Source organism: Octopus bimaculoides, unplaced genomic scaffold, assembly GCF_046866305.1.
Source record: "Octopus bimaculoides isolate indiv1 unplaced genomic scaffold, ASM4686630v1 contig194, whole genome shotgun sequence".
Classification (NCBI taxonomy): domain Eukaryota; kingdom Metazoa; phylum Mollusca; class Cephalopoda; order Octopoda; family Octopodidae; genus Octopus; species Octopus bimaculoides.
This window is the reverse complement of record NW_028315444.1, coordinates 15001-30785: the sequence shown is the minus strand read 5'-3', so window position 1 is coordinate 30785 and position 15785 is coordinate 15001. Positions and strand designations below refer to the sequence as shown.

The window sequence follows — 15785 nt, the reverse complement described above, 5'->3', positions numbered from 1 at the left end:
ATGCGTATGAATGAATTAACGAACGAACGAAAGAATGAATGTACGTACGAACGAACAAACGAACGAACGTACGTACGAACGAACAAACGAAAGAACGATCTAACGCACGTACGTACGTAAGCACATATGTACGTAGGTAGGTGCGTACGTATGTACCTACGGACAAAAGAGCGAACGAATGAACAAACTAATGACCGAACGAACGAACAAATTACCGAAGGAACGAAAGGACAACCGAACGCACGTACGTTACTAAATACGAACGAACGTACGTGCGTGAGAATGACCGAACGTACGTACGCGCGTACGTTCGTTACTTTATTCGTTTGTTCGTTCGTTTGTACGTACATATGTACCTACTTACGTGCGTTCGTTCGGTCGTTCGTACGTACATACATACCTACGTTCGTTCGTACTTTCGATCGTTTGTTCGTACGTACATACGTACGTTCATTTCTTTGTTCGTTCGTTTTTTTTCGTACGTACGTTCGTTCTTTCAATCTTTCGCTCGCTCGTTCGTTCTTACGTACGTACTTTCGTTCGTTCTTTCGTTTGTTCCGTTGTATATACGCTTATTCGTACGTATGTACCTACATTTGTTCGTTAATTCGTTTGTTCGATCTTTCGTTCGTTCTTACGTACGTACTTACGTTCTTTCATGTTTCGTACGTACGTAATTACGTTCGTTCGTTCTTACGTTCTTTCTTTCGTTCGTTCATTCGTACTTACATTCGTTCGTTCTTACGTACGTTCGTTCTTTCGATCGTTCGTACGTTCATTCTTACGTATGTACGTACATACGTTTAATCGTCCTTTCGTTCGTTTGTTCGTTTGTTTTTTCGTTCGCACATGCGTTCGTTCCTACGTACGTACGTTTGTTTGTTTATTCGTTTGTTCGTACATACGTTCTTTCGTTTGCTCGATCGGTCGTTCGTTCTTTTGCTCGTTCAATCATTCGTTCGTTCGTTCGTTCGTACTTACGAACTTACTTACGTACGCACGTTCTTTCCTTCCTTCGATCATTTGTTCATACGTACGATCGTTCGTTCGTTCGTTCATACATATATACGTACGAACATACGCACGCTCGTTCATTCATACATATGTAAGTACGAATATACGTACGTTCGTTCGTTCTTTCGTTTGTTCGTTCATATCGTTCGTTCGCTCATTCGTACGTACGTACGAGCTTACCAACGAAATGAACGAACGAAAGAACCAACGAACTAACGATCGAACGTATGTATATGCGTATGAATGAATAAACGAACGAACGAACGAACGAACGTACGTACGTACGAAACTAACGAAGGAAACAAATGAACGAACGACCGAACGAACGGAAGAATGAACGAACGACCGAACGAACAAACTAGCGTACGTACGAACAAACGAAAGAATGAATGAACGAACGAATGAACAAACGAAAGAACGATCAAACGCACGTACGTACGAAAGAATTAATGTACGTGCGTACGTACCTACGGACATAAGAGCGAACGAATGAACAAACTAACGACCGAACGAACGAAAGGACAACCGAACGCACTTACGTACGTTGCTAAATACGAACGAACGTACGTGCGTAAGAATGACCGAACGTACGTACGTTCGTTACTTTGTTCGTTCGTTCGTACGTACATATGTACCTACTTACGTGCGTTCGTACGTACATACATACCTACGTTCGTTCGTACTTTCGATCGTTCTTTCGTTCGTTTGTTCGTACGTACATACGTACGTTCATTTCTTTGTTCGTTCGTTTTTTTTTTCGTACGTACGTTCGTTCTTTCAATCTTACGCTCGCTCGTTCGTACTTACGTTCGTTCTTTCGTTTGTTCGTTCGTTCAATCGGTCGTTCGTTCCTACGTACGTTCGTTTGTTTCGTTGTACCTACGCTTGTTCGTTCGTTCGTACGTATGTACCTACATTTGTTCGTTAATTCGTTTGTTCGATCGTTCTTACGACATACTTACGTTCTTTCATTTGTTTCTTTCATGTTTCGTACGTACGTAATTACGTTCGTTCGTTCGTACTTACGTATGTACGTTGGTTCGTTCTTACGTAGGTTCATTAGTTACTTCGTTCGTTCGATCGTTCGTACCTACGTATGTTCATTCATTCGGACGTACGTACGCTCGTTCGTACCTTCATTCTTACGTATGTACGTACATACGTTCAATCGATCTTTCGTTCGTTCCTTCGTACGTTAGTTCTTTCGTTCGTACGTACGTTCGTTCGCTCGTTCCTACATACGGATGTATGTACGTACGTTCGTTTGTTTTTTCGTTCGATCTTTCTTTCGTTCGCACATGCGTTCGTTCCTACGTACGTTTGTTTGTTCATTCGTACATACATACGTACGTACGTTCTTTCGTTTGCTCAATCGTTGTCTCGTTCGTCCATTCTTTCGTTACTTCGTTCGTTCGTTCGTTTGTTTCGTTCTTCCGTACGATCATTCGCTCGTTCGTACGTTCTTTCGTACGTACGTTCGTTAGTTTCTTCGTTCGTTTGTTTGTTTGTTCGTTCGTTCATACGTACGTACGTACATATGTATCTACTTACGTACGTTGGTTTGTTCGTTCGTTCGTACATACGTACGTTCAATTCTTTGTTCGTTCGTTCAATCATTCGTTCGTACGTTCGTCCGTTTCTTTGTTCGTTCGTTTGTTCGATCGTTCTTACACACGTACCTACGTACGTAAATCCTACATACGTTCGGACGTTCGTTCGTTAGTTCTTTCGTACGTACGTTCGTTCGTTCGTTCGTTCTTTCATATATATGTACGTAGGAACATACGTACGTTTGTTCGTTCGTTCGTTCGTACGTACGTTCCTTCTTTCGTTTATTCGTTCGTACTTACGAACTTACTTAAGTACGCACGTTCTTTCCTTCCTTCGATCATTTGTTCATACGTACGATCGTTCGTTTGTACGTACGTACATTCGTACGTACGTTCGTTCATTCATACATATATACGTACGAACATACGCACGCTCGTTCGTTCGTTCATTCATACATATGTAAGTACGAATATACGAAAGAATGGACGAACGATCGAACAAACGAAAGAACGTATGTACGTACATATGTAAGAATGAACGTACGAACGAGTGTACGTACGTACGAATGAATGAACGTACGAACGATCGCAAGAACAAAGTAACGAATGAACGTACGTAAGAACGAACGAACGTAAGAACGAACGAACGTAATTACGTACGTACGAAACATGAAAGAAACAAATGAAAGAACGAACGAACGATCGAACAAACGAACAAATGTAGGTACATACGTACGAACGAACGAACAAGCGTACGTACAACGGAACAAACGAACGAACGTACGTAGGAACGAACAAACGAAAGTACGTACGTACGAACGAACGAGCGAGCGAAAGATTAAAAGAACGAACGTACGTACGAAAAAAAAACGAACGAACAAAGAAATGAACGAACGTATGTACGTACGAACAAACGAACGAAAGAACGATCGAAAGTACGAACGAACGTATGTATGTGTGTACGTACGTACGAACGACCGAACGAACGCACGTAAGTATGTACGTACGAACGAACAAACGAATAAAGTAACGAACGTACGCGCGTACGTACGTTCGGTCATTCTTACGCACGTACATTCGTTCGTATTTAGTAACGTACGTACGTGCGTTCGGTTGTCCTTTCGTTCGTTCGGTCGGTCGTTAGTTTATTCATTCGTTCGCTCTTTTGTCCGTAGGTACGTACGCACGTACATTAATTCATTCGTACGTACGTACATATGTGCTTACGTACGTGCGTTTGATCGTTCTTTCGTTTGTTCGTACGTACGCTCGTTTGTTCTTTCGTTCGTTCGTTCGTTTCTGCGTTAGTTTCGTACGTACGTTCGTTCTTTTGTTCGTTCTTTCGATCGTTTGTTCGTTCGTTAGTTAGTTCGTACCTACGTACGTACGTACATTCATTCTTTCATTCGTTCATTTCGTTGGTAAGCTCGTACGTACGAATGAGCGAACGAACGAACGTACGTATATTCGTACTTACATATGTATGAATGAACGAACGAACGAGCGTGTTTATGTTCGTACGTATATATGTATGAATGAACGAACGTACGTACGAACGAACGATCGTACGTATGAACAAATGATCGAAGGAAGAAAAGAACGTGCGTACTTAAATAAGTTCGTAAGTACGAACGAATAAACGAAAGAAGGAACGTACGTACGAAAGAACGAACGAACAAACGTACGTATGTTCCTACGTACATATATATGAATGAACGAACGTACGTACGAAAGAACTAACGAACGAACGTCCGTACGGATTTACGTACGTAGGTACGTATGTAAGAATGATCGAAGAAACGAACGAACAAAGAAACGGACGAACGTACGAACGAATGATTGAACGAACGAACGTACGTAGGTACGAAAAAAAACGAACGAACAAACCAAGGTACGTAAGTAGGCACATATGTACGTACGTACGTATGAACGAACGAACGAACAAACGAAACAAACAAACGAATGAACGAACGAAGTAACGAAAGAATGGACGAACGAGACAACGATCGAGCAAACGAAAGAACGTATGTACGAACAAACGAATAAACAAACAAACGTACGTACGTAGGAACGAACGCATGTGCGAACGAAAGAAAGATCGAACGAAAAAACAAACGAACGTATGTACGAACAAACGAACGATTGAACGTATGTACGTACATATGTAAGAATGAACGTACGAACGAGTGTACGTACGTACGAATGAATGAACGTACGAACGATCGAAAGAACGCAGTAACGAATGAACGTAAGTACGAACAACGAACGTAAGAACGAACGAACGTAATTACGTACGTACGAAACATGAAAGAAACAAATGAAAGAACGAACGAACGATCGAACAAATGTAGGTACATACGTACGAATGAACGAACAAGCGTACGTACAACGGAACAAACGAACGAACAAACGAAAGTACGTACGAAAAAAAACGAACGAACAAAGAAATGAACGTACGTATGTACGTACGAACAAACGAACGAAAGAACGATCGAAAGTACGAACGAACGTAGGTATGTATGTACGTACGAACGACCGAACGAACGCACGTAAGTATGTACGTACGAACGAACGAATAAAGTAACGAACGTACGCGCGTACGTACGTTCGGTCATTCTTACGCACGTACGTTCGTTCGTATTTAGTAACGTACGTGCGTTCGGTTGTCCTTTCGTTCGTTCGGTAATTTGTTCGTTCGGTCGGTCTTTAGTTTGTTTGTTCATTCGTTCGCTCTTTTGTCCGTAGGTACGTACGCACGTACATTAATTCATTCGTTCGTACGTACGTACATATGTGCTTACGTACGTACGTGCGTTTGATCGTTCTTTCGTTTGTTCGTACGTACGCTCGTTTGTTCTTTCGTTCGTTTCTTCGTTAGTTTCGTACGTACGTTCGTTCTTTTGTTCGTTTGTTCTTTTGTTCGTTCTTTCGATCGTTTGTTCGTTAGTTCGTACGTACGTACATTCTTTCGTTCGTTCATTTCGTTGGTAAGCTCGTACGAATGAGCCAACGATCGTACGTATGAACAAATGATCGAAGGAAGGAAAGAACGTGCGTACTTAAGTAAGTTCGTAAGTACGAACGAATAAACGAAAGAAGGAACGTACGTACGAACGAACGAACGAACGAACAAACGTACGTATGTTCCTACGTACATATATATGAATGAACGAACGAACGAACGAACGTACGTACGAAAGAACTAACGAACGAACGTCCGTACGTATGTACGGATTTACGTACGTAGGTACGTATGTAAGAACGATCGAAAGAACGAAGTAACGAATGAACGTACGTAAGAACGAACGTATGTACGAACAAACGAAGGTACGTACGTAAGTTCGAACGAAAGAAAGAACGTAAGAACGAACGAACGTAAATACGTCCGTACGTACGTAACAACGAAGGAACGAACAAACAAATGAACGAATGTACGCACGTACGTACGTAGGAACGAACGAACGAACGTACGCATGTATGTACATACGTACGAAACATGAAAGAACGTAAGAAAGAACGAACAAATGTAGATACATACATACGAACGATCGAACAAGCGTACGTACGTAGGAACGAACGATCGAAAGTACGAACGAACGTAGGTATGTATGTACGTACGAACGACCGAACGAACGTACGTAAGCTACACGAAGAAGATAGCCTCTATGCAGCATATAAGCTATTGGTAAAGACTCAAGAGATTAAGACTATTCCTTAGAGCGTAGACGAGAAAGATATGCCATAATATACATCTGGAAGATCCTCGAAGGTATTGTCCCAAACTTTGGCATCGAAAGTTACACAAATAAAAGAACTGGACGCCATTGCATAGTGCCAAGGACTCCAAATTTGCCATCAAGATGTAGGACAAGATACTGCAATAGCCTGGGCTTCAAAGGTCCGCAGCTCTTCAATATCCTCTCGAAGGACCTGAGAGACCTGCATGAGGTGGATGTAGGTGTCTTCAAGACAAGGCTGGACCTCTTCCTGTCAGGTGTCCCAGATGAACCAACTTCACGGCAGGAGGCGCAGATGAGAGCAGCTGCATCAAACTCTCTCATGCACCAAATATCAATTCCTGAAGTAAAATTGTGTAGCAACACAAAATGGCGGTGCCCCAGCATGGCCACAGCTCAAGAGCTGAAACTGGATAAAATGAAAATGAATGAAATGAAATATATGTAAATATATAAAAATAAAAAGATAAAGAGAGCAATGATAAGGTTGGACTGGGGCAAAAATAGTCGGTATACAGCACTTACTCGGTATTACCTGTATCCTCCTGGGTTTGGTTAAATCCAATACCCTCCTCAACCTTATATATATATATATATATATATATATATATATATATATATGTATATATGTATATATATATATATATATGTATATATATATATATATGTATAGGGTCCCCCGATCCCTTATCTGGAGGTCAATGAGGAAACTTGGGATAGAAGAATGGTTAGTGAGAGTTGTGCGAGCCATGTACAGAGATGCTGCCAGTAAGGTGAGGGTTGGAAATGAGTACAGCAATGAATTCCGGGTAGAGGTAGGGGTCCACCAAGGTTCCGTCCTCAGCCCCCTCTTATTTATCATAGTCCTCCAGGCAATCACAGAGGAGTTCAAGACAGGTTGCCCCTGGGAGCTCCTCTATGCTGATGACCTTGCCCTAATTGCAGAGTCACTATCAGAACTAGAGGAGAAGTTTCAGGTGTGGAAGCTAGGTCTAGAATTGAAGGGCCTTAGAGTCAACCTAGCTAAAACCAAAATCCTAATAAGTAGGAAGGTAGATAAAACACAAACCCCTTCAGGTAGATGGCCCTGCTCAGTACGTAGAAAAGGAGTAGGTAGTAACTCTAAGATGTACCCGGTGCAAGCTATGGACACATAAGAGGTGCAGCAATATCAAAGGCAGGTTAACTAGCAAGTTAGTTTTTGTTTGTGGCAGATGTTCAGGTGCAATAAAGACTGTAAACAAACAGGAAACAACTTCTATCTCATTCCAGGGTGAAAAACTAGAGGTAGCCGATAGCTTCCGCTATCTGTGCGACCAAGTTAGTAGTGGGGGTGGGTGCGCTGAAAGTGTAGCTGCTAGAATATAGAAACGAATATAGAAAATGATTTTATATCTATTAATCAGTCATGATCATTTTGATAATTAGTATGTTCTCTTCTTTCTTTTCTTTCTATTTCACTCTTTCTTTCTTTGTCTCTCTCTCTTTCTCTCTCTCTCACTCACTCTCTCTCTCTCTAGCTCTCTCTCTCTCTTTCCCTCTCTCCCAAAGAGCTGTGTATGTGGCAAAAATATAAGAAAATAAGTAAGATTATCTGATCACATGCATTTGATACAGGCCACCTGTATTAAGTGTGACCTGGGGTTAAAAATAAATCACTTGATTTCTGTGTATTGAAAATGAAATCTTCTTCAATAATATCTTCCAGATGTCGACGAATGCCTGATTGATACCAATAAATGTCCATACAACTGCAAGAATTTGGTTGGTTCCTTCCTCTGTGTTTGTCCCGAGGGATACCGTGCCATTGGTCAAGACGACTGCATAGGTAACAGTCCCTTTCTTTATGTATCTGTACATGATTATTATCATTGTATTTCTTCCTCCTCTCCTCCCCCTCCTCCTCCTCCTTCTCCTCCTTTCTCCATGCTTGCATGAGTCAGAAGGAGTTTATTGAAGCAGATTCTCAGCAGCCAGATGCACAGAGATGCTCACAAAGTTGTTTTTTGTGGGGGGTTCTTTTTCCTTTTTGCTTTACCTTGTTATATAGGTGCTGATATAAGTACCTGTAATATACTGTGGTTGATTCAATAAACAAAACCTTTTTCCTTCCTTACATATACCACACACACACACACACACACACACACGCACATATAAGCATGCACACACACACACACACATACACAGACACATGTACACCATAGGCTTGGGAACAGAGGATGCAGAGGGGTACAATCACACCCACTAAAATCTGAGGGGGGCAGTGAAATCCTGGGTTTGCATCTTGTAAGCAAATTTTATTCTCAATCTTATGATATACATGTTGACACTCCGTCGCTTATGACGTCGAGGGTTCCAGTTGATCCGATCAATGGAACAGCCTGCTCGTGAAATTAACGTGCAAGTGGCTGAGCACTCCACAGACACGTGAACCCTTAACGTAGTTCTCGGGGATATTCAGCGTGACACAGTGTGACAAGGCTGACCCTTTGAATTACAGGCACAACAGAAACAGGAAGTAAGAGTGAGAGAAAGTTGTGGTGAAAGAGTACAGCAGGGTTCGCCACCATCCCCTGCCGGAGCCTCGTGGAGCTTTAGGTGTTTTCGCTCAATAAACACTCACAACGCCCGGTCTGGGAATCGAAACCGCGATCCTATGACCGCGAGTCCACTGCCCTAACCACTGGGCCATTGCGCCTCCACTCATAACAACAATAATAGCAATAATAACAACAGCAACAACAACAACAACTACAGCAATGACTCTGTAAAGACATGTATAAATTATTTCAAAATAACGTTGTTTGTGTTTTTTTTTCTTTTAGACATTAATGAATGCCGTGAAGGTAATCCATGTGAAAACGGACGTTGCAGGAATATAAATGGAGGATATATCTGCTCATGCTATCCTGGTTAAGAGCCAAGTCCCGATAAAAAGAAATGCCTTGGTAAGTTACATTACAAAAGAGACTCTCAATTAATTCATTAATTCATTAATTCATTAATTCATTAATGAAAGGATGGATAAATATTTTCAGAGCACTACAAAAGAAATTCTGTTGTTGGCAAGACATTATCAGATTACAAATCAATAATGCTGTAAAGACAACAGCATATGATATAACTGTTCAATGGCTCTGTGAAGACAAGGTTTATCAGAGATCTCGATAATGTTGAATCGAAGTAATATATTACAGATGACTATTGCTCTGTAAAAACAATGTTTAATCCTTTAGCATTTAAACTGGCCATGTCCAGCTCAAATGTTATACACATTTTACGTTCAAACTGGCCAGATACAACTTCACACATCTGATATCTATGTATGTATGTATGTATGTATGTATATATATGTATATATATGTATGTATATATGTATATATATATATATATATATATATATATGCATGTATAATATGTATGTATATATATGTATGAATATATATATATACATACATATTGTATTATGTATATATATATATATATATATATATATATATATGTATATGTGGACATATATATATATATATTGTGTGTTTGTGTCTATGTTTGTCACCTACCACAATTTGACAACGCTCATAGTGTTGATTTGATTAGCAGTTCAGCCAAAGAGATCAATAAAATAAGTACTGGGGTCAATCTGCTGGACTAATATCCTGCAGTGCTCCAGCATGGCCATAGATGCATAACTGATACACTCACCTTTCCTACTCAAATCCATCCAATATACCCACATCTCCGTGGAGGTGCAATAGCCCAGTGATTAGGGCAGCAGACTCGCAATCATAGGATCACGGTTTTGATTCCCAGATCGGGCGTTGTGAGTGTTTATTGAGCGGAAACACTTAAAGCTCCACGAGGCTCTGGCAGGAGATGGTGGCGAACCCTACTGTACTCTTTCACCACAACTTTCTCTCACTCTTACTTTCTGTTTCTGTTGTGCCTGTAATTCAAAGGGCCAGCCTTGTCACGTTCTGTGTCACGCTGAATATCCCCGAGAACTACGTTAAGGGTACACGTGTCTGTGGAGTGCTCAGCCACTTGCACGTTAATTTCACGAGCAGGCTGTTCCATTGATCGGATCAACTGGAACCCTCGACGTCGTAAGCGACGGACTGCCAACCAACCAACCAACCCACATCTCCTGTCCAAAGCCACCCAGAACATTTCACAATTCCCTAAACAATAAAACTAACAACAAAACCACTTCAATGATGTTTTCTTCTCCTCCTCCTCCTCTTTTCTGTTGGCAGACATTGATGAATGTGCGTCTGGACAACATAACTGTCCATATGGCTGTATTAATACAATCAGCAGCTACAAATGTGGTTGTCCGAAGGGATTAAAAGAAGGACCAAATGGTGATTGTGTAGGTAAGAAACAATGAGAACATTTCTGAAATTGTTCAACTTTTTGAATTTCCTTACAGCAGTGAATTATTATTGCTGCTGCTGCTGCTGTTGTTGTTGTCGTTGTTGTTGTTGTTGCTGCTGCTGTTGCTGCTTTTGTTGTTGTTGTCTCCCAGTTCCATGGTTCCATGTCCAGTTCCACTGCATAGCACTTTGGTCAAGTGGCCTCTAATGTAGCCCCATGTGTGGCTTAGTGATTAAGGTATTCGACTCACAACTGCAAAGTCGTGAGTTCAATTCCTGGCAGCACATTGAATCTTTAAGCAAGACACTTTATTTCATGTTACTCCAGTCCACTCAGCCGGCAAAATTATTCCTTATCACATTCTGTGTTGTATTGAATCTCCTTGAGAACTTTGTTAAGGGTACACCTGTCTGTGGAGTACTCAGCCACTTGCACATTAATTTCACAAGCAGGTTGTTCCATTGATTGGATCAATTGGCACACTCACCATTGTAACTGACGGAGTGCCAGTTTAATATAGCCCTAGGCTGACCAAAGCTTTTTGAATGAATCTGGTAGAGGGAAACTGAAAGAAGCCTGTCATGTGTGTGTGTGTGTGTGTGTGTGTGTGTGTGTCTTCATGTCTGTGTTTGTCCCCCACCACCTGATAACCAGTGTTTTTGTGTTTACATCCCTATAACTTAGTAATTAAGACTGATGAAGACTGATAGAATAAGTGCCAGGATTTTAAAAATTCCTTTAAATATAACAAAGAATTTATTAAAATAACTTAGTTATCATTCAGCTAGTGTTAGGAACATAAATTGTGACTAAGGTTTGGTAGAAGGTTTTAATTCAAAACTTATGGAAACAAGACATTTGTACTGAGCCAGAGCCGGTTTCAGCCGGGTTGGTAACGAAAGGGTTAAGCCTCCTGCCTCCCCATCACTCACAAATATGGCCCTGCGATACCTAAACTGATTCTGTTTCTTATTTATTCTATTTATCTATGTTTATGTAATTTTAATTACTTGTTACAGATATCAATGAGTGTCTGGAAGACAAACATCTTTGCATCCGAGGAGTATGCAAAAATACAGAGGGCAGCTTCACATGCCAGTGTCCTCGAGGTTATGTTCTTGACAAAACTGGTACCAAGTGTGTTGGTAAGTAGTAACTGGTGTAAATCATTTTGTATTAAGAACCAAGAATATGAAAGTGCGTGGCCAAGTGGTTAGGGTGTTGCACTCATGATTGTAAGATCATAGTTTCAATTCCTAGACCAGGCAGTGCATTGTGTTTTGAGCATAACTCTTCATTTCATGTTGTTCCAGTCTGAGTTCCAACAATAGTTGGGAAGTTAACCCCTGTAATGAACTGGAGTCCCATCCAGGTGGGGAGTGTTGTAATTACCTGTGGAAGACACACGAAATGTCAATGTCAAAATATCGTTCACTTGATAACAATGTCACTCTTCTTTTCTTTGCTTCCATACTTTCTGGAGGAGTAACTTCAATCTTATAAACATTATTATTATTATTATTATTATTATTATTATTATTATTATTATTCCAGATTTGGATGAGTGTGAACATGGTTTCTGTGATGAAAACTGTGAAAACATGCCAGGAAGTTACCACTGTGAATGTCCACCAGGTTATAGTGAACATTATTATTGGAAGAGCTGTGTTGGTATGTACCTTGTTCTCTTGTAATTTAGCTACAAAAGGAATCTATTATGATTTACCTTTGTTTTAAACTGGCTTATATACACCTCTAAACAGTGACCCACATTACAATTCTGTGTGTTTACTAACTAAACACCATACCACAATATTCTAAGTGTTTCTTGTGTAAATATTCTACACCATTTTAACAAAACCTACACAATGGCAGTATTATCTAGACCTATATTGTACTCCTGTTTATCTAAACCAGTTATGGCTAATATTTTTCAAGAAGTGGGCTGCATGAGACATAGCTCATTGTCAGTTGGGTCACAAGCCGGTGAGCTGGCAGAATTCTTAGCACGGGCGAAATGCTTAATGGTGTTTAATCTGTCTTTACGTTCTGAGTTCAAATTCCGCCGAGGTCAACTTTGCCTTTCATCCTTTTTGAGTTAATAAAATAAGTACCAGTTGAGTACAGGGGTCAATGTAATCAACTAACCCCACCACTCCCCCAAATTTCAGGCCTTGTGCCTATAGTAAAAAGGATTATTACCTTAACTGTCAAGATGGCTAGCTGGCAGAATTTTTAGAGCACCAAGCAAAATGCTTAGTGGTATTTCATCTGTTTTTTTTACGCTCTGAGTTCAATTTCCGCTGGGGTCAACTTTGCCTTTCATCCCTTTCAAGTCAATAGAATAAGTACCAGTGAAACACTGGGGGTCGATGTAATCGACTAGCCCCCCCCCCCCCCCCACAAAACTGCTGGCCTTGCACCAAAAATTTAAGACCATTTTTACCTTAACTGTCACCAACAACCTTTTGTTTATTTTTCTATAGATGTTGATGAATGCATGATGGGAACTCCATGTGGAGATGGAGGCTGTATCAACATGCCTGGCAGCTACAACTGTAACTGTAAAATTGGTGAAAACTTTGACCCCCGCCAAGGAACCTGTATGAGTGAGTTACCATTTTCAGTTCTTTTATTCTATTCTTTTTGGCTGTCAGTGCCTCTGGAACCTGATCATGTTGGAGGAGTTCTTGCGAAAAGACATAAGCACCCAAAAGTTAATGAGAATCTAGGCACATGTAGTATTAGATCTACTGAAGCTGTGCACATTGGTATTGATAGGCACCGGTAATGAAAGCAGATTTAGCCAGTATTGAGTGCACAGCAACATTTGGGATGGGGGTAGGGGAATACTTACACATTATAGATTATGGAAATGGAAGATAATGTGAAAGAAGAATATTGTCATCGCCATACAATATCATCATCATCATCACCGTCCTCATGATCACTATTCATCATCATCATAATCATTTTGTCATCACTATCATCAGCACTGTCAATGTTATCATCCTCATCATCATTGACAGCAGCAGCAGCAGCGTGATCATCACCATCATCTTCATTGCCATTGCTGTCATCATCATCAACACCATAGTCACCACTGCATTTACTTCTTCCCATGTCAGCTTGGGTTAGTTAAGACTTGTTCATCATCATCATCGTTTAACGTCCGCTTTCCATGCTAGCATGGGTTGGATGACTTGACTGAGGACTGGTGAAACCGGATGGCAACACCAGGCTCCAATCTGATTTGGCAGAGTTTCTACAGCTGGATGCCCTTCCTAACGCCAACCACTCAGAGAGTGTGGTGGGTGCTTTTACGTGTCACCCGCACGAAGGCCAGTCAGGCAGTACTGGCAACGGCCATTCCCTTCTATGTACCTGCACTCCTTTTCAACTAAAGTACTTTATTTGAAAACCTCACAGGAGTCACCAAGCTTTCGGACATTTTTTTTTTTTTTCAGTTTTGAAGAACCACACAAACCTCTCATATTCATAATATTTTACAATTGTTTTTCAGATGGCTTTAATGTATGCAACAGTGCCCCTTGTACATTTGGCTGTTCTCCTTATGGCATTAATGATTATGTGTGTGGCTGCCCCACAGGATATCAACGTATAGGCCAAGGGTAAATATTTATTTGCTTAAATTTATGGAATCACACTGATTGATTTTCCTCCTTGTTTTTATTTTATATTTTCGTTATTTTGTTGAGCTTTTGAACCTCTTTTCTCAATTTTGATTAATTGAATTAGGTTGTGGAAGCAAGTTGTTTTGTTTTTTTTCCCAAAATTTGATTTGAGACTGCAAATTCCATATATAATTGATCACATATGTGTATATGTATGTGTGTATTTCTATGGCTGGATGCCCTTGCTAACACCAACCACTCCAAGAGTGTAATGGGTGCTTTCACGTGTCACTGGCATGGGTGCCAGTTACATAATGCCAGCATTGACCACAACTACGATCTCATGAAGCTTAACAGGTCTTCTCAAGTACAGTATGTCACCAAAGGTCTCAGTCACTTGTCACTGCCTCTGTGAGGCCCAACGTTCAAAAGGTGCTTTTTATGCACCACTGGTACGGGTGCCGGTTATGTGATACTGGCATCAGCCACAACTATGATTTCACTTGGTTTGATGGGTCTTCTCAAGTACAGCATATCACCAAAGATCTCGGTCACTTGTCATTACCTCCGTGAGACCCAACATTAAAAGATCATGCTTCACCACCTCATCCCATGTCTTCCTGGGTTTATCTCTTCCACATTACCACCGGTACACTCCACCATTAGAGACCAGCACTTCACACAGCTGTCCTCATCCATACGCATCACATGACCATACCAGTGCAGTCATCTCTCTTGCACATCACATATGATGCCTCTTATGCCCAACTTTTCTCTCAAAACACTTACACTTTGTAGTGCATGCACACTGACAATGCACATCCAGTGAAGCATACCAGCTTCATTTCTTTCAAGCCTACGCATGTCCTCAGCAGTCACAGCTGTTCGTACATAGGCATCATACAATCTGCCTTTCACTCTGAGGGAGAAGCCCTTTGTTACCAACAGAGGTAGGATCTCTCTGAACTTTGCCCAGCTTATTTTTATTCTAGCAGCTATGCTCTCGGAACATCCACCTCTGCTACTGACTTGGCCACCTAGGTAACAGAAACAGACACCTGAAATGTAAACAACCTTTTCAAATGACAACCCTGACAAAGACTAACACACTTTTCATTTCATTTTTCCTTCATCTATTTGCAGCCACTGTATCTCAACAATATCACCTGCCAATATCAGTGCACCAAACATTCCAGAAGGAATGGAATTGCCTCATATACCCGGTCCACCTGATGGCAGCCTACCACCGGGTGAAGTCTGTTATTCATGTAACGTTGGAGATATTCCACTGGGCCAACGGTCAAAGAGAAGTGTCGACATGAACAGGTCCACAAGTGATTTCGTGGCAACAGAACAACATCAGGTAAATGTCAAGATTGTCCTTGTCAAAATATTTCCCAAAATATTTCATTTTTTATCATTTTATCATATGTATGTATGTATGTGTGTGTGTACGTGTATGTATTTATTTA

At 40.8% G+C, this 15785-nt stretch overlaps 1 protein-coding gene across 1 annotated transcript in view; it reads left to right on the top strand.

Moving 5' to 3' along the window:
• LOC106875565 (fibrillin-1) overlaps window positions 1-15785 on the top strand; it is a 35308-nt gene that overhangs the window by 16829 nt on the left and 2694 nt on the right. The window contains exons 2-9 of the mRNA XM_089346829.1: window positions 8010-8129; window positions 9130-9252; window positions 10558-10677; window positions 11698-11823; window positions 12233-12349; window positions 13165-13287; window positions 14202-14310; window positions 15457-15676. Coding sequence (XP_089202955.1) covers window positions 12280-12349; window positions 13165-13287; window positions 14202-14310; window positions 15457-15676 — 522 coding nt within the window. The 5' untranslated portion in view covers window positions 8010-8129; window positions 9130-9252; window positions 10558-10677; window positions 11698-11823; window positions 12233-12279. The remainder of the gene's footprint in view (window positions 1-8009; window positions 8130-9129; window positions 9253-10557; window positions 10678-11697; window positions 11824-12232; window positions 12350-13164; window positions 13288-14201; window positions 14311-15456; window positions 15677-15785) is intronic.